Genomic DNA, 20,000 nt, shown 5'->3' on the forward strand with positions numbered 1-20,000 from the left:
TTAATCCAATTATCAATCCACATATCCATTTATCAATTCAGCCACCCAATTTAGAATTACGGCGCAAACTTTTTTTTATTAGATATGATAAGAAAAAGAAAAGTGAAAAAGGAAAAAAAACATCCCCCCCCCCCCCCCTCCCCACCACCAAAAAAAAAAAAAAATCAAACAAAAACCTAACAAAAAAAAATATCAAATAAAATTAAAATGAAATAAAATATAAATAAATTGAAAATAACAATACATCCCCCCCCCCCCCCCCCGCCAACTAAAAAAGAAAAAGCAGACAAAACAAAAACAAACAAAACAAACCAGAAACGAAACCAGAAATTAATTAAGGAAAAATTGAATCGTCAGCACTCTGAGCGGGTCGGGACTCCCGATGGCCTCTAGCCTACGACCTGCCGCTCATTCCATTCCATTCCAACACAGCGTCGTCGATTTCTAGTTTGAATTCCGTTGATCTCGAAGCAAATCGATCTGATTGCGTGGATTGATCGATCGATCGTTTGATTGATGAATTGATCCGCGATGATGCCAACTCTTCCTCCTACCTCACACATTTTATAGGCCAACAACTCACACGTATTTTATCTTTAGAGTCACAAAACACTTTTTTGTTTTGTTTTCTCCATACATTGAAGAATACTGGGCAATGTAAATGTTGCTGCTCGAAGCTCGAATAAATAAATAACAATGTGAAATTGAATGTAAGCTTTAAATTAATTTGATTTAATTCAATTTACCTGTTTTTGTAATTAAATTGAAGCTTACATTCAATTTCGCATTGTTATTTATTCCATACATTGATAAACTTAGATGATCATCCGACTTGTCAAGTCGTGTGTTATAAAGCCGAGATTCTAACGAAATTCTAAGATGAAGTCTTTCATTTAAGATATTTTTTATCAGTCGGAAAGGGGGGGGGGGGGGGGGGGGGTGCAACTTCATCATCTATCTCCGCCATCGAAAAGTTAAAAGTTCACTGGCCATCTATTTTTTTCTTTCTTTTTTTTTTTTTTTTAATGATATTTTGTTATCGCGTTCCATGCATTATTAACCGTTCTCTATTGGAGGGGTGGGGGGGGGGGGGGGGGGGGGCGCATTTTCATCTATCATCATCGAAAAGTTAAAAAGTTTACTGGCCATTTTTTAAAAAGTGATATTTTGTCATCGCGTTGTATGCATTATTAACATAGTTCTCTTTAGTAGTTATTCATTCAATGACAGCCAATGGCGGCGGTCGTTGTTCTTGTATTGACGACCTGGCGACCAACGGTAGCTTGTGGCGGTGGAAGGCGACATCAACAGTAGCTTGTGGCGGTGGAAGGCGACATCAACAGTAGCTTGTGGCGGTGGAAGGCGACATCAACAGATTGATTTAATTAATTAACCTTGTGCCTCAAGGTCGCGAGTGGTGGCAATCAGTGCCTATGTTTTCTCCTTTGGTGCATGTCGAGTGGGATAAATGAAATAATAATAAATAGGATGGCATGTGTGTTGTATATATGTATATTGATAAATCAAATTATAGATATGATCGCATATATAGGCCTAATATAATAAATTAAATGATAAATATGGTATCATAATAAATCAGTAAATAAAATTATGATCGGAAAAAATCGATAAATGAAAGAGGATTAATTGATAGCTTACATCGATAAATAAGGTGATAAACATGGTCTCGTATATCGATAATAAAAATGACAAAAATGATTGCATATATCGATAAATAAACTGACAAGTTTGATGTTACATATCGATAAATAAATTAATAAAAGTGATGATATATTTTGATAACTAAAGCAATATATATTATGATTGCATATATCGATAAATAAAATAATTCAATGCTTATATCAATAAATAAAGTAATAAATATGATTGCATATATCGATACATAAATGTTGCATAAGATTGCGTATATCGAATAAAACATATTAAGTTGTATATTTGCATAATTATGTGTATACCTCTACCTTCTTCTCCTCATCCTCCTAGTCATCCTTTTTTTTTCTTCAAAATCCTGTTCCTCCTTTTCCCCTTCGTCATTCCAATCATCATCGTCGTCGTCGTCTTCTTTGTCATCATCATCATCATCATCATCATCATCACCATTATCATCGTCTTCAGTGTCTTCGTCCTCGTCATCGTCTTCATCATCATCATCATCTTCATCCTTTTCTTTCTCCTACTCCTCCCCATTCTCCGAAATGTATAATTTCTACTACCCCCCCCCCCCCCCCCCCCCCCACACACGCCCAAACCCAATTCACCGTATATTTTACTCTTTTTTTTAAAATGTCGTCCAACGTAAATTTCTCACATGAATCAATCAACCGTTTAGCAAGTTATTGACCTTTTAAAATGAGAATTCACGTAAGCCAGCCAATGTCAGAAATAACACTCTATTATTACTATTGTAAGTATATATTCATTTGTTTCGCTCCTCATTGATTTTATTCTGTAACGCCCAGAACACACGGGACAATAGAGCGCAACGCCACTGAAAACAAAAGACTAATTCACGCAGAGGCAAAAACATCAAAACACTTCATTGAAAAACGACAAGATTTTTTTGGTGTCGTACATCGACCAAAAAGCAAAAAGCAACAACAAAACAAAACAAAACAAAAACAAACAAACGCATTAATCAGTTTAATGAATTGTCGTTCTCTTGAGAAACTCGTATTTAAAGATTTGGCCAGAAAACTCGTCCTTCATGTTATATCGATCAATTTAAATGACCCTCATCTTGGCAAAACTCAGAATAGAAAGAAATATCTCGTGAGGTCCCGGTTTAAATTGTTTTGTTTTTTGTTTTTTTAAATCACAATGAGAGTCACTTAAATCGATCGGTTTTTGAAGGATGAATAGAATATTTTTTAAACGGTTTTGTGGTAGCAGGAAATAATTCACTGCTGTTTATTTCTTCATAAAATCGGATCACTTAGTTATACTGCTGGAACCCAGCAAGTGACTGACAACAGCAGCTGCATGCTGTAAAAGTGGCTACCTGGACGGGGATTCCCCTTTTTGAGGGTTAAGACACAAAGTATTGCATTTTCGTGATGTAATACAACACCATATCTAGATGACCACTTACATTACAATAATATTAACTTACGGAACAGACAGTACTACTTTCACTTGTTATGTTGGTTCTTTTTTCGTTTTATTGTGATTATTCTGATAGGTTTTATAAGCAATTTAAAATCCCTACCATTTTATAATATTTTTGTTGTTGTGCGGACAATAAAAAATTCAAATCTTTAAAATCAGACGTTGGATTCCGAAACTCATTAATGCTTTGTCCAGTCTTAATATTATTACACACAGTAAAACATTCATTTTCTGATTCAACACATTTTAACTACGTTTTTAATGGTTATAAATGTAATGGGCTGGACATCAGGTATGTTCTCTTCATTTGTATTTTGTATCGTATTTAAAAGATATGGAGATAAGAGGATTAAACAATTTAACACATCCCTAAAGAACATATAAAGCAATATATATTGTGTGTGTAGGTTTTACTTCACTATTACAAATAGAGACAAAACCACCATCATTACACCAAACAACAACACCATCACAGTGGCGTAGTAGATAATACAAGCAATGAATATGGTAGAAAAAGGCATTCTCTCTCTCTCTCTCTCTCTCTCTCTCCCTCTCTCTCTCTCTCTCTCTCTCTCACACACACACACACACACACACACACACATACACCCATACATCCTGCATATACACACATATTACATACACACGTAAAAGACAGGCTAAGAGAAATGCATCACATTCACACTACACCTAATTCATACCACTGACAACAACGATATAACATCAACAGTTAGTACAGATAGTATTCCACAAAGGCAAGTTTGACTGGGGAAAATAAGAAGAGGGGGAGAGGGGGGGGGGGGGGGTGGGGGGGGGTGGGGGTACTCAAACACAGCCAAGATAGATAAAATAATAGTGGCACCTCCTAGGAATTAACAGATATTCAGACATTATTCTCAATATTCACAATGTACAAGTGGTGCAGCTGGTGAATAAAGCTTTCCCACACCAATCAACAGAGACATGAATGAAACAAACCCATTTATTTCATATTTCTTAAATCAGTAACAGATGTGTCCTTAACTATTATTGTAGGGCTACTTGCATAGGGAGTATATATATATATATATATATATATATATATATATATATATATATATATATATATATATATATATATATATATATATATATATATATATATATATATATATATATATATATACGTTCCTGTACTGTATGATTCTTCACTCCTTTACCATATTCGTGGGAACGTTTAATGACAAAACTGTAGAATCAGTGTAGTAAAGTGTTCCATGGTCAGTAGGGAGTCCAGGAAATGATTATGACATTGTTTACATTGTGTAACTGGTCCAAATTCATCACCACGATAGCCTAGACATCTCATAGACTGCTAGATATTCCAGTGAAATTTGATACCCCACCCCTACACTTGTTACATATTTGTTGAACTGAATTAACATTAGTGCAACAGAAAGTAGACAGTTTGTACTATGTACTAGTGTGAATAATAATAAACTGCAATGTCTGATTGTTGTTGTAGGGATTGCAGAAATATTTGATTTAAACGATAAGTGTAGTGAAAATGTGAGTCTACTTTGCTGTGTTCCTGAGAAAGATATATACTGATGATATCTATGATATTTAGTCCACTGTGTGAGGGGGATTTCAATCTATAACATGAGTGACATAGATTTACATTTAAGATAATTGTGGCTTGGCTATGGCTATTTATCAGACCAATTAGACTACTCGCTTCACTGACTTCAGGCACGTGCCATGCCAGAGCGCAGGTAAAGAGGAGAGTAGTGACCTCTTGACCTAGCATCTCAACTAAGTGATCCGCTGGTAAACCACTGTGAATTATTATTTCATGCAATCACAAAACCGTTTTAAAAATAAAATGAAATTGGGCATAAACTAAAAATTCAATAACACAATAAATAAAGAGATAAATAAAATTGATCCCCGACGACTTGTCCAAAATTTTTCAATGTTTTAGACATGGAAAGAACAATAATAAATGTTATTGGATTTCGAAGAATACAATGTATCCTCACATAACGACTCTTGAACTAGATGTTGTTTTATTGTTCGTCCATGCGAATTGTTCTAACAGCAAAATTCAAAAGTAGAAAACATTAAATAGGGGCAGCGTGGCTCAGCGGTAAGGTCTTTGCTCTCCGTACCCGAAAGGTACCGAGTTCGATCACCCGCCGTTGCGCTGTGTGGCCTTGAGCAAGTCACCTCGCCCGAGCTCAATTTGCGGGGTTGCACTGCGGCTGACGCCTGGGTTGTTCAAGTCTTCCCTTAGAAAAGACACTAGAAGCAAATATCCCCCATTGGATGAATAAATGAAATTGTGTTTTATTTTATTTATTTTTTATCCAATTTTTTTCAAGACGAGTTTTGTTATAGCACGACAGATGTGTTGTTCTGGGGTTTAAAGGAATTTTATGCCCTCATAATATAACCACCCTTATACTTGATTTATTTATTTAGTTATTTTTCCACACATTGTTCGTCAGCAATTTTTAAAGTAGAAACGAAAACATCTCATATTTTCTTACCCAATGTTTTAAAAAAGGTGTTCGTTGTCAGCACTGCAAAGGTTTTATGGGATATGTCGTAAGAATGAAATGCCCTCACGTAACGAACCTTTTGTTTTATTTTATTCTGATTTGTTTTTGTTTTTTTTGTTATTTTTTTTGTACACTTTATTCGAAGAGCAATTCATTCAAAAGTACAAATCGTTAACATTTTAAAGGCAATTTTTAAAGATGAGTTTTGTGATTGCATGGCAGATTTGTTTTTTGTGGGATATGTAAGAATTAAATGCCTACACACACACACACACACACACACACACACACACACACACACACGCATATATATATATATATATATATATATATATATATATATATATATATATATATATATATATATATATATATATATATATATATATATATATATATAAAACAACCATTTAACTAGATTTTGTATTGTTTTATTTTTCCCTGCATTGTTCGAACAACAGCAGATACGGAATCATCAATTATTTTCTCGCCAATCTTTGTTTGTTGAAAAGGTGTTTTGTGATAGCACATCTGATCTGCTACTATGGGATTTAAGATAATAAAAAAATATAAAAAATTGAGCTTTTATATAGCGCAATATCCACTAAATGTGCTCAAAGCGCTTTACAAGGGGTCCCTGGTCAACAGCAACATTTAACATGTAGGACGGGACATGCCGCCTGTTAGGCGATATTACAATTTTTCGGACTAAGACAACGCTGTTAACGGCCAGGTACTCATTTTACACCTGAGTACGGTGAGAGAATGTGAGTAAAGAGTCTTTTCCAAGGACTCAACTATGCGCCGAGCGAATTCGAACCCAGGACCTTCCGATCCGAAAGCGAGTGTCATACCACTAGACCACATAGCCGCACAGTAACGACCCTTTTATTTTTTAAAAATTTCTATACTTTGCTCGAAGAGCAATTCAAAAGTATAAAAACATTAATTAATTATTTTCTAGCCATTTTTTAATTTTTTAAAAAGGAATTTTTTGGTGGCATATTATCAGAAATGTTATTATGGGATTTCAAAGAATTAAATACCCTCACGTAACGTGGCTTTTATTTTGTTTTATTTTGTTTTAATTTCTATACTTTGCTCGAAGAGCAATTCAAAGTACTGGGTGGGGATCCTGACCTCCCATAGCGGACAGGGAGGTACATACTGTGTCTTCTATCCCCTTATATCTGTTATCCAACATGCTTTCTGTCTTTGTCTCGGAATGAGATTACTTGGTTTTGTCCTGGCACTGGCCGGAATCCTAGCTGGGAGGGAAAACAGTCAAATGCATAGTTATTGTTTTGGGAGATGATATTTTTTTTCCTTGTAAATCATCTCTCTGTTATGTATTATTATTTTTATTTTGAATGTATAATGTAAGCATTTGAGTGTGTTCCTCTTTGTTGGATTTTGTGCTTGTGTCCGGATGAGACTTATAGGTGATTTCAAACTAAGTACATTGGTGGTATGCTCTTGGAATCTACATCTGATCCCTATTTGTTATAAGTTCCCTTTGTCTTACTTTTTCTTGGGTGCTTTAATTGTAATTCTAGAACTGTTTACTATACCATTTTCTTCCTTTTTACTGGCGCTGATATAACCTAAATGTGTTTGCAAGCATCGTAAAACCCTTCAAAACAAAAACAAACAAACAATTCAAAAGTATAAAACATTAATTAATCATGCATTATTTAGCCATTTTAATTTTGAAAGGAGTTTTGTGATGGCACATCAAATGTGTTATTATGGGATTTACAAGAATTAATAAATGTCCTTGCGTAAGGACTCTTTTGTTTTGTTTTGTTTTTTTGTTTTTTTTTTCGATTTTTATTTGGTTTGATTTTTTTTCTCTCTTCCACGCATTGAATTTTTCGAACAGCAATTCAAAAATAGAAAAACACTCGAGATAGAGAATCACTTGGCAACTGCCAAACATTTGGGTAGCTTGTTCTTTGTTTGGGCTTATCTTTGTTTTGTTTTGTTTTGTTGTGTCTTGTTTTGTTTTTGTTTTTTTTTCTCCAAGGTAATTTCAGTAAAAGAGGGAGGAGATCGATAATAATCAATAAGTTGGCTATCGGCTTTTGGGTTTTTTTTTCGTTTTTTTTTGTTTTGTTTGTTTTTCTTTTCTTTTTTTTTTGGGGGGGGGGGGTTGTTTTTGTTTTTGTTTTGTTTTGTTTTTCAGTTTTGAGGTTCTGACGAATGCTCAGTTGGTAGAGCTCTCCACTCACACGCTTTTGGATTGGGTTTTACGTTTTGAATCCAAATAGATTATAATATTATTTCCTCCACCGAGCTGCATTGTTGATTGGGTAGCTGGGTGAGGTAGATTGGTGGTCAGAAAGTACTGCGTTCTGAAAGAGATACAAGCTGTTAGAAGCAGATGTAGACTGTAAAAAAAAAAGGAATAAACAAGAATTAGTATAACATAAAACCTTCAAATAAAACAAAATACCAAACACGAACCGTTTCAGACTCAAAATCCTTCTTCAGGAAACAACAACAACAACAACAAAAAAACCCCAATGAAAACATTAAATACATTACTAAAAAAGACAATCAGATCGACTGCAGTCAAGTTGCGAACAGTTGCTGTTTAAATCAAATCACAGGGAAACCGGGATTAGCTCTGACTTCATAATGGGGCAATTATTTATTATGTATTAATATGCCTGACTGTATCGTCAGCAATAAATGGTAGATTAGCTCAATATTTCCTCACAATCTTTTATCAGACTTACATTTGATAGGGTTACGTTTAAATGGGTTGACAGATTTGCAATTGAATTCTTTTGTATCGACCTGTTTTTTAATTTTTTTTTTTTTTTTTTTGGGGGGGGGGGGGGGGTGGTGTTTATTTTTAAATGTCAAGTTTTATTCTTGTTTGTTACGTTTTGAATTATTCACTGACCATTGTCGTCACATAATTTCTGACGAGCGGTGGTTGTGTTTGTTTTTGTCAGGGTGGACAGCTGTTTTTATTGTTTTTGTTTTGTTTATATATATATATTTAAAGGTTTGAGAGTTTTTGCCAAGATGGGGGTCATTTAATTCGATCGATATTTGAAGGACGAGTTTTCTGGCCAAATTGTTAAAAATGTTTTTTTTTTCTTTGTTTTTTTTTTTTTTCCAGAGTGGGTACGGCCGTTTTTGTTCAGATAGTTCTTTCAAACAGATTTTTAACCAGTTAATTATCGAACTTTGATTTAAAAAAAATAAAAAAAAAAATAAAACAAACATTTAAAAATTTGATCAGAAAACTCGTCCTTCAAAATATCGATCGATTAAAAAAAAAAGTTTTTTTTTTTTTTAATTGAGCTTTATATAGCGCAATATCCACTAAATGTGCTCAAAGCGCTTTACAAGGGGTCCCTGGTCAACAGCAACATTTAACATATAGGACGGAACATGACGCCTGTTAGGTGATATTACCATTTTTCGGACAAAGACAACGCTGTTAACGGCCAGTTACTCATTTTACACCGGAGTACGGTGAGAGAATGTGAGTAAACAGCCTTTTCCAAGGACTCAACTATGCGCCGAGCGCGAGGCTCGAACCCAGGACCTTCCGATCCGAAAGCGAGTGTCGTACCACTAGACCACATAGCCGCAACCCTCATCCTGGTAAATACTTTTCAAACCTGGTACTAAGGAGACTTCGTGGGGTCCCGGGTTTGAGGGTATTTTTACCAAGATGATGGTCGTTTAAATCGATCCATATTTATTTGAAGGACGGGTTTTCTGGCCAAATTTTTTTAATATGTTTTTTTTTCCAGATTAGGTACGGCAGTTTTTGTTAAGTTAATTACCTTACTTTGGCAAAAATTTAGTAGATAAAACAAACACGTATTTAAAAATTTGGTCAGAAAACTCGTCCTTCAAAATACCGATCGCTTAAATAAACAGAAACAACCACATCCTGGTAAATACTTTTCAAACCTGGTACTAAGGAGACTTCGTGAGTTCCCGGGTTTGAGAGTAGTTTTTACCAAGGTGACTGCGAATCGGCTTCGTTCGAGGAGCTGCCTCACGGCCAGTGCGCTTCATCGGTGAGGACTTTCTACCTGTCCAACATGTACCCGCTGTGGGCAAGAACCTGAGACGGCCAAGCATCTAGTCGAACGGTGTTTTGTGACGATGCTATCCGGCGGGTTTGCCACGGTGCACGAATGCGGACCCGACTTTGCTGATTGGGTCGATCGTCATAACATAGTAGTGTGAAAACCATAAGAGGCTGCTGCCAAGATGAGGGTCGTTTAAATTGATCGATTATATATTTGAAGTACGGGTATTCTGGCCAAATTTTAAAATATTTGTCTGTCCAGTGTCCAGAGTACGGTAGGTAACATGTTAATGGCATAAAAGTAAAAGGAGGTTAATGGTAATTCAACTGTCGTTCAATGACTACGCCTTCCTCCCCGGCCCTTCTATTTTTAAATTTTTAAAAAAAAATTTTATCGAAAGTATTTCATAGAAAGTATTTCGTCAAAAAAACGTTTTCTCTATATTATTTTGCACAGTGAATACCTCGATAGCTACTGCTATTTTTTTTTTACTTTTATAGAAAGTATTTCGTGCAGAAAACGTTTTCTCTATATTATTTCACAGTGAATACCTCGATAGCTGCTGCTATTTATTTTTTTTTCTTTTATGGAAAGTATTTCGTGCAGAAAACTTGTCCTCTATATTTCACAGTGAATACCTAGCTAGAAGCTGCTAGTAATACTCTTCAACAGTCGTAACGTCACTTTCTTCCTAATGACGCATGGTAACTTAGTAACACTGGCTCTAAACTATCTGAACAATGGCGGACGCCCGTATGAAATATTTCTCCGGCGAGCATAAAAGCGTATCCAGAGGAAAAAAACCCCATAAATTTGATCATGTTTTGACTTTTACACATTCTGATCACAAGGCATATGAAAAGTTTTAGCCTGCATGAAGAATAAAAAGTAATGATGTTCTTTGTTTAGAATCAAGATGGCCGCCGTTGCCGGGCGGCGTGACATCTGACTACTGAATCCAATTGCTGTATAGATAGAAAGAAGATGACGTCTCTCAGTTGTTTGTTATTGTTTTTATGTTTTTATAATTCTAAGTTCTATCAATCAGACTATAAACGTTAAAAGTTTCACACAATTTTGTGTGTCGGCACGGTTTATGTGGCCGGTGGATGTTGTGAGTATTTTGCCTACACTCATAGCATCCAAATGTATATATGTGTGTGTGTGTGTGTGGCTATGAGGTCTTGTGGTATGACACTGGCCTTCGGGGTTCGAGTCCCGCTCTGAACGGCACATAGTTGAGTCATCGGAAATGGCTCTGTACTCACATTATCTCGCCATACTCAGGTGCAAAATGAGTATATGTTTGTTAACAGCACTGTCTCTGTCGAAAAATACCCCCCCCCCCCCACCCCAAACAAAACCAACAACAAACAAACTAACCTGTACTATCGCCCTACAGGCGTTATGTCTCATTCTGCTTGTTAAGTTTTGCTGTTGTCTAGGGATCTCCAAGTAAGGACACACAAACACATACACAATATAGGCATAAATAAAACAAAAAAAAACAAACAAAAAAAAAAACAAAAACACTCACACAAACACGCGCGCGCGCACACACACAAGTAAAAATAAAAAAATTGTAGTAGAAGAAGATCGATTCGGAAAGAGATGAGGACAGGATGGAGGTGGTGTGGTGGTGGGAGGGGGGGGGGGGGGGGTTAACAATTGTACCCATGCACGCAGGTAATTTTTAATGAATTCTACCCTGCTATCCCTTTGAAGAATTTCAACCACGGAAATTACTTTAAAAGACAAAAAAAAAAAACAAGAAAAACAAACTCACTTTATTGACAAAACACACAGACATCTCTCTTTAAAAAAAAAAAATAATATAAAAACAATAATAAATAAATAGATAAATTAATTAATTTTTTTTAAATTTAGTTTTATTCATTTTAAACTATGCAGTCTCTATTAGTTTGTGTATTTATTTATTTTATTTTGGTATCTGGTTTTCCCCGACTGTATACATGATTTTTCGTATGGATATTAGCACTTTAATATTATATAAATCTGCTTATGTGTATGAAACAGTGTGTTAGGTCAAGCAAAACAAGATGCTTTTTTTCCTCCGTGTATGTATTTTTCTCTATGCATTGTCTGGCACTGTTTCATTCATATTATTATTAAAAAAAAAAAATAAAAATAAAAATAATAATAATAATAATAATAATAATAATAATAATAATAATAATAATAATAATAATAATAATAATAATAATAATAATAATAGTAATAATAATAATAATAATAATAATAATAATAATAATAATAATAATAATAATAATAATAATTAAATAGTATTCATCCATAGGTAACTTTTTGTACCGACGTGTTGAACAGACATGATAATACGTTAGCAAATAACTAGGTGGTAAAAGTATGGATAACATGATAGTAATAATTGTAAATTCGTGTAAATAAGTTAAGGTCAGTGACAAAAATTGATATATATATATATATATATATATATATATATATATATATATATATATATATATATATATATATATATATATATATATATATATATATATATATATATATTATTAATATATATATTATGAGGACTATCTCACACCAGAGTCGTGCGACTTCTCTAATTTGTCACTATATGATTATATCAATGTATTTTGCTAGCATATTATTGATAAAAACTGACTATTAGTGAAACACCTCCTCATCCCCCCCCCCCCCCCCCCCCCCCCCTTTCAGTTATTACCTTGGATGAGAGTTCCAGACAATGAATGGACTGTCTCACACCAGAGTCGTGTGACCTCTCTAATTTGTCACTATATTATTATTATTATTATATCAATGTATTTTGCTACCATGTTATTGATAATAACTGACTATTAATGAAACACCTCCCCCCCCCCCCCCCCTTTCAACCACCTCCTCCCACCCCCTCACCCCACCCCTTTCCCTTTCTGTTGTTCTCCTGTCACTTCCAGGCTCATTACAAGCAATGGCCGCTGTGGTTGCCTAGGAAACAGTACGCCTGGGGTTTCGTGCTCTTCTTGAAAAGAAATAAGAAAATCTTCGGACGCCTGGCCAATTGGTTGGGAGGTGAGAATTCTCATTACATAGACATGTCATGGTCATTGACGCGCGGGCATGGACAAACAGCCACTCACGTTTACGTACATATAATCTATCTATCTATCTATCTATCTATCTATCTATCTATCTATCTATCTATCTATCTATCTATCTGTCTGTCTGTCTGTCTGTCTGTCTGTCTGTCTGTCTGTCTGTCTATCTAACTATCTATCTTGTAAAGTTTAGTGGATATTGTGCTATATAAAACCTCACGGTTTTTATCTATCTATCTATCTGAAACATTAATGTAGACTGTCTCAAACATTGTGGTAAATATTAAAATAATATCTAACTATCTATCTATCTATCTATCTATCTATCTATCTATCTATCTATCTATCTATCTATCTATCTATCTATCTATCTATCTATCTATCTATCTATCTATCTATCTATTGTCTGTCTGTCTGTCTGTCTGTCTATCTATCAGTCTATCTATCGATCACTCTGTCTGTCCCTCTGTTTTTACTTTGTAATTCTACTTTCATCTTTCTTTCTTTCTTTCTTTCTTTCTTTCTTTCTTTCTTTCTTTCTTTCTTTTTCCTTCTTTTGCAATCTCTTCACACCAATCCTTCTCCTCTCGTACTCGTATCTTAACTTTCTTTATTATTCACTGCCATTCAACCCTTAGCCTTGATAATGTCACTTTATCTCGCGTTAGAGCTTTTTTTCTTTTCTTTTTTTTTTTTTTTTTCGGCAAGACAACGCAGTTAACGGCCAGGTTCTCATTTTACACCTGAGTACGCTTAGAGCGGGACTCGAACCACGGACCTTCCGGTTCGTAGGCGAGTGTCATACCACGAGACCTCATAGTCTCACGTAATAAGAAGATATAAATATATAATATGTCACTATTGTTTTTTCCACAAAGGAGATGGAAAAAAAAAGAATAAATTTTACCCCCCCCCCCATTAAAAATATAAAATAAAATAAAAAACCTAACAAAAATTAAAAAGCACCAAAGAAACAAACAAAAAGTACAAACGAACAAAATAAATTAGGGCTTTAAAAAAAAAAAAAAAAAAAAAAAAACAAACCCATATTTAAAAATTTTGCCAGAAAACATGTCCTTCAAATTGATTTAAATGACCCTCGTCTTGGCAACAAAAAAAAAAAAACAACACAAAACCTCTCAAACCTGGGACTTCGCCAAGTCTTCCTTAGTCCCAAGTTTAAGAGTGTTTGCCAAGATGAGGGTCATTTAAATCGATCGATATTTTCTGGCCAAATTTTCAAATATGGGTTTGTTTGTTTTTTCCAGAGTTCGGCAGTATGGAAATGAGACACGGGCGAATTGTTGGATAGTAAAAATTTGAATTGGTGATCGGATAGTCTAGTCAATGATCTGTTTTCCCTTCTCTTTTAATGGATAAAATACAGCCCCGGTAGATAATACGTTTTGATAGCTCCACTATGAAAGAAAAAATAATAATAATGATAATAATAATGCTCAAGTGCATATATTGTAAAAAAAAAAAAAGAAGAAAAAGAATGGGTCCTTCAGAACCATTAGGCCCATGGAGCCAGAGGTTATCCCGGTTTCTATAGCGTGAAACGGACAATAGCAATTGCTTGCTATCCTTTGGATAAGACGCTAGTCTATCGCAAAGAACTTTCCACCGAATCTAACAGTACCATCTTTCCTTAGGACGTTAGAGTACTTTCCGACAGATCTAACAGACCCAGCTACCCAATCAATGGGATCAATCAATGGACAAAGGAGGGGGGGGGGGTGAGGTCAGAAAAATAATCTCGACTGCACCCGGGGATCGATCTCGGTATCTTTGATTGCGAAGCGAGTGCTCTTCCTACTGAGCTATCGGGACCCCCACGCATCTTGTATGTTTCATATTTATTGATTAATTGAATCGGTGCGGAGGGATTAAGATAACCCCTAAATAGTTAGATATATTTAACCCGAGCCTGCCTTTTTTTTATTGTTTTTGTTTGTTTTTTTTTTTTTTTTTTTTTTTTTTGTAGCTTCTGATTTAAGTTTCTCTTCTCTTCTTTTTCCTTTTTCTTTTTTTTCTTCTTTTTTTTTTTTGTTTGTTTTTTTGTTGTTTTTTTTTCTTAATTTTTGTTTTTTTTCCCCCGTAAATAACAAGCCAGTTTTCTTAATCTTGCATATTATTATATTTGACCATCTGCGTCAAAGCTGTATTTTATGCTAGGCTGGGTGAAAATCTGGGTCTTAAAATAATTAGTATTTTAAACTTGACATACGACAAAATTTCCCCCAGGTGATGTATACGTGCCTTCACTATGGCAAGCCCCGCTGCTCCGGGAAGACAAGCAGTACCCTGTGATCATCGTCTCTCACGGCATTGGGGGGAATCGGACGTACATGTCCAGCTACTGTACGGAATTGGCCTCTCACGGGTTCGTGGTAGCGGCCTTGGAGCATCGGTAAGGCAAACTACTACTCTACTCCCACCACTACTGATAGTAAGGCAAACTACTACTCTACTTCCACCACTACTGATAGTAAGGCAAACTACTACTCTACTCCCACCACTACTGATAGTAAGGCAAACTACTACTCTACTCCCACCACTACTGATAGTAAGGCAAACTACTACTCTACTCCCACCACTACTGATAGTAAGGCAAACTACTACTCTACTTCCACCACTACTGATAGTAAGGCAAACTACTACTCTACTCCCACCACTACTGATAGTAAGGCAAACTACTACTCTACTTCCACCACTACTGATAGTAAGGCAAACTACTACTCTACTCCACCACTACTGATAGTAAGGCAAACTACTACTCTACTCCCACCACTACTGATAGTAAGGCAAACTACTACTCTACTCCCACCACTACTGATAGTAAGGCAAACTACTACTCTACTCCCACCACTACTAATAGTAAGGCAAACTACTACTCTACTCCCACCACTACTGATAGTAAGGCAAACTACTACTCTACTCCCACCACTACTGATAGTAAGGCAAACTACTACTCTACTTCCACCACTACTAATAGTAAGGCAAACTACTACTCTACTTCCACCACTACTAATAGTAAGGCAAACTACTACTCTACTCCCATTCCACCACTACTAATAGTAAGGCAAACTACTACTCTACTTCCACCACTACTGATAGTAAGGCAAACTACTACTCTACTTCCACCACTACTAATAGTAAGGCAAACTACTACTCTACTTCCACCACTACTAATAGTAAGGCAAACTACTACTCTACTTCCACCACTACTGATAGTAAGGCAAACTACTACTCTACTCCCACCACTACTAATAGTAAGGCAAACTACTACTCTACTTCCACCACTACTGATAGTAAGGCAAACTACTACTCTACTCCCACCACTACTAATAGTAAGGCAAACTACTACTCTACTTCCACCACTACTAATAGTAAGGCAAACTACTACTCTACTCCCATTCCACCACTACTAATAGTAAGGCAAACTACTACTCTACTTCCACCACTACTAATAGTAAGGCAAACTACTACTCTACTTCCACCACTACTAATAGTAAGGCAAACTACTACTCTACTTCCACCACTACTAATAGTAAGGCAAACTACTACTCTACTTCCACCACTACTAATAGTAAGGCAAACTACTACTCTACTTCCACCACTACTAATAGTAAGGCAAACTACTACTCTACTCCCATTCCACCACTACTAATAGTAAGGCAAACTACTACTCTACTTCCACCACTACTGATAGTAAGGCAAACTACTACTCTACTCCCACCACTACTAATAGTAAGGCAAACTACTACTCTACTTCCACCACTACTGATAGTAAGGCAAACTACTACTCTACTTCCACCACTACTAATAGTAAGGCAAACTACTACTCTACTTCCACCACTACTAATAGTAAGGCAAACTACTACTCTACTTCCACCACTACTAATAGTAAGGCAAACTACTACTCTACTTCCACCACTACTAATAGTAAGGCAAACTACTACTCTACCCATTCCACCACTACTAATAGTAAGGCAAACTACTACTCTACTTCCACCACTACTATAGTAAGGCAAACTACTACTCTACTTCCACCACTACTATAGTAAGGCAAACTACTACTCTACTTCCACCACTACTAATAGTAAGGCAAACTACTACTCTACTTCCACCACTACTATAGTAAGGCAAACTACTACTCTACTTCCACCACTACTATAGTAAGGCAAACTACTACTCTACTTCCACCACTACTAATAGTACAACTACTACCACTCACACTACAATATAAGCAACTACTATCTCTATCCACCACTACTAATATAACAACTACTACTCTACTCACCACTACTAATACAACTACTACTCTACTACACTACTAATAGTAACAACTACTACTTACTTACACTACTAATATACAACTACTACTCTACTTCCACCACTACTATAGTAGCAACTACTACTCTACTCACCACTACTATTACAACTACTACTCTACTCACCTACTAATATACAACTACTACTTACTATAACTACATATACTACTACTACTACTACCACTACTACTACTACTACTACTACTAACTACTAACTACTACTACATACTACTACTACTACTAACTACTACTACTACTACTACTACTACTTAACTACTACTACCTACTACTAACTACACTACTACTACTACTACTACTACTACTACCTACCTACTACTACTACTACTACTACTACTATCTACTACACTACTACTACTACTACTACATACTACTACACTACTACACTATCTACTACTTACTACTACTACTACTACTACTACTACTACTACTACCTACTACTACTACTACTACTACTACTTACTACAAATACTAACTACTATACTACTCTATACTACTACTACTACTACTACAACTACAACTATACTCACTACTACTCTACTACTACTTACTACTACTACTACTAACTACTACTACTACTACTACTTCTACATATACTACTATTATACATACTACTACTACCTACTACTACTACTTACTACTACTACTACTACTACTATACTACTACTACTGCTCTACTACTACTACTACTACTACTACTACTACTATCTACTACTACTTTACTACTACTACTTACTACTACACTACTACTACTACTATACTACTACTACTACTACTACTACTACTACTGCTGCTGCTGCTGCTGCTACTACTTCTACTATTACTACTACTACTACTACTACTACTACTACTACTACTACTACTACTACTACTACTACTACTACTACTACTACTCTTTTTCCTCCTGCTCCTCCTCTTACTGCTCATCATCATCATCATCATCATCATCATCATCATCACCACCACCACCACCGCTACCATCATCACCGCCATAATCCTCCCACCTCCTCCTCCCTCCCTCCTCCTCCTCCCACCTCCTCCTTCTCCCCCCTCCTCCTCCTCCTCCTCCCACTTCCTAACATTAGAGAATTAACATCCACCACCGATTCGCCACCACACATCTCTATATTAATTATATTATTATGTTTTCCTTTCATATCCCCACTGTTGATATCAGTCGTAGACAGAGAATACAATACTGCCGTCTTTTAAAAAAATACTTTTTAAAAAATTTGGCCAGAAAACCCGTCCTTCAAGTATCGATTGATTAAAAAGACCCTCATCTCAACAAACACTCTTATACCTAGGCCTTCCCCGAAGTCCCAGGTTTGACAGGATTTGTCAAGATGAGGGGTCATTTTAATCGATCGGTACTTGAAGGACGGGTTTTCCGGCCAAATTTTTTTTTTTCAGACTATGACAGAATAGTCATCATGCTTTTAAAAAATCATTTATAAATTGAGCTTTTATATCCATTAAACGCGCTCAAAGCGCTTTACAGGGGGACCCTGGCCAACAGCAACACTTAACATGTAGGACGGGACATGACGCCTCTTAAGCGATATTACAAACGCTGTTAATGGCCAGGTACTCATTTTACACCTGAGTACGGTGAGAGAATGTGAGTAAAGAGCCTTTTTCCAAAGACTCAACTACGCGCCGAGCGAGCGAGGCTCGAACCCAGGAACCTTCCAATCCGAAAGCGAGTGTCATACCACAAGACCGCATAGTCGCACTAGGACAAGATTTCTGGCCAAAATTTTTTAAAAGTGTTTCGTTTCGTTTGTTTGTCTTTTTCATAGTACGGCAGAATAGTAATAACGCCGAATGATATCGGTGACTAAAAGGTGAATTAGGCCAATCAATTACGGGGACTCGGTCGTTGTTGTCGTCCTCGTTGCCAAGACAACTCCAATTATTCCAGACATCTTATACTATACAATGGAAAAGAGGAAAAAAAAAAAAAAGAAGAAGAAAAGAGGAAAAACAAAACAAAACAAACAAACCAAATTTCTTTTTAATTTTGGCCAGAAATTTTTTTTTTTTTCATAAATATCAGCAATGAATGTAGAATTGAGAATTGTATGTATTTATTTTTTTTTAATTGGCCAAAATTTAACTTTTTTTAAAAAAAAGGGCATTTGTCATTTTTTTTCTTCTTTTTTTTTTCGGTAGAGCTGTACTCACACTCACACAATATTATGTCCATTAATAAATTGTCATGTCGTGTTGTATTGTATCATCACCCGCTTAGATTTCAGGTTCCCCCGGTTGGGGGGGGGGGGGGGCAATCAATGAATGTATTTTTTTTTTCTGACCAAAATTGAAGTTTGTTTTTGTTTTTCTTAAAAGTTATTTGTCATTTTCCGGTCTAGAGCTGTAGCCGCCACGTATGTCCAATAATTAATTGGTGTTTCGTGCTGTATCAACAACCGCTTGGATTTCCAAGTTTTAATGGTGGTTAAATAACACTCTACGAGTGAGTTGCCAGATCCCCTTTTATCCCCAAGATTGTCCAGGTGATTTTCTTTTTGTCTTTTTTTTTCTTTTTTTTTGTTTATTTGTTTGTTTTCTATTTCTTTTTATTTTTGTTTGTTTTTTTTTTGTGCTTTTAAAACTTGGTTTAATGGTTTTTTTCACACACCCCCCCCCCCCCCGCCCTCCTCCCTTTTATTTATTTATTTATATTTTTGACTATTTTTTTTAGAGCGATGCCTTTAAGAGTATATAACTACTTTTTTTGTGGGGGGGGGGGGGGGGGGGGGGGGGGGGGGGGGGGGGTTCTTGTGATTTTTTTTTTTTTTTGACGGTTAT

At 35.8% G+C, this 20,000-nt stretch overlaps 1 protein-coding gene across 1 annotated transcript in view; it reads left to right on the forward strand.

The window, feature by feature from the left end:
- LOC144957039 (uncharacterized) overlaps positions 1–20,000 on the forward strand; it is a 79,342-nt gene that overhangs the window by 41,731 nt on the left and 17,611 nt on the right. Inside the window, exons 3-4 of the mRNA XM_078887976.1 lie at positions 12,691–12,805; positions 15,079–15,244. Of these exons, the coding sequence (XP_078744102.1) occupies positions 12,691–12,805; positions 15,079–15,244 (281 nt within the window). The remainder of the gene's footprint in view (positions 1–12,690; positions 12,806–15,078; positions 15,245–20,000) is intronic.

This window comes from Berghia stephanieae, chromosome 11, assembly GCF_034508935.2.
Source record: "Berghia stephanieae isolate SIO BIC M18660-M18661 chromosome 11, UCSD_Bste_1.3, whole genome shotgun sequence".
Classification (NCBI taxonomy): domain Eukaryota; kingdom Metazoa; phylum Mollusca; class Gastropoda; order Nudibranchia; family Aeolidiidae; genus Berghia; species Berghia stephanieae.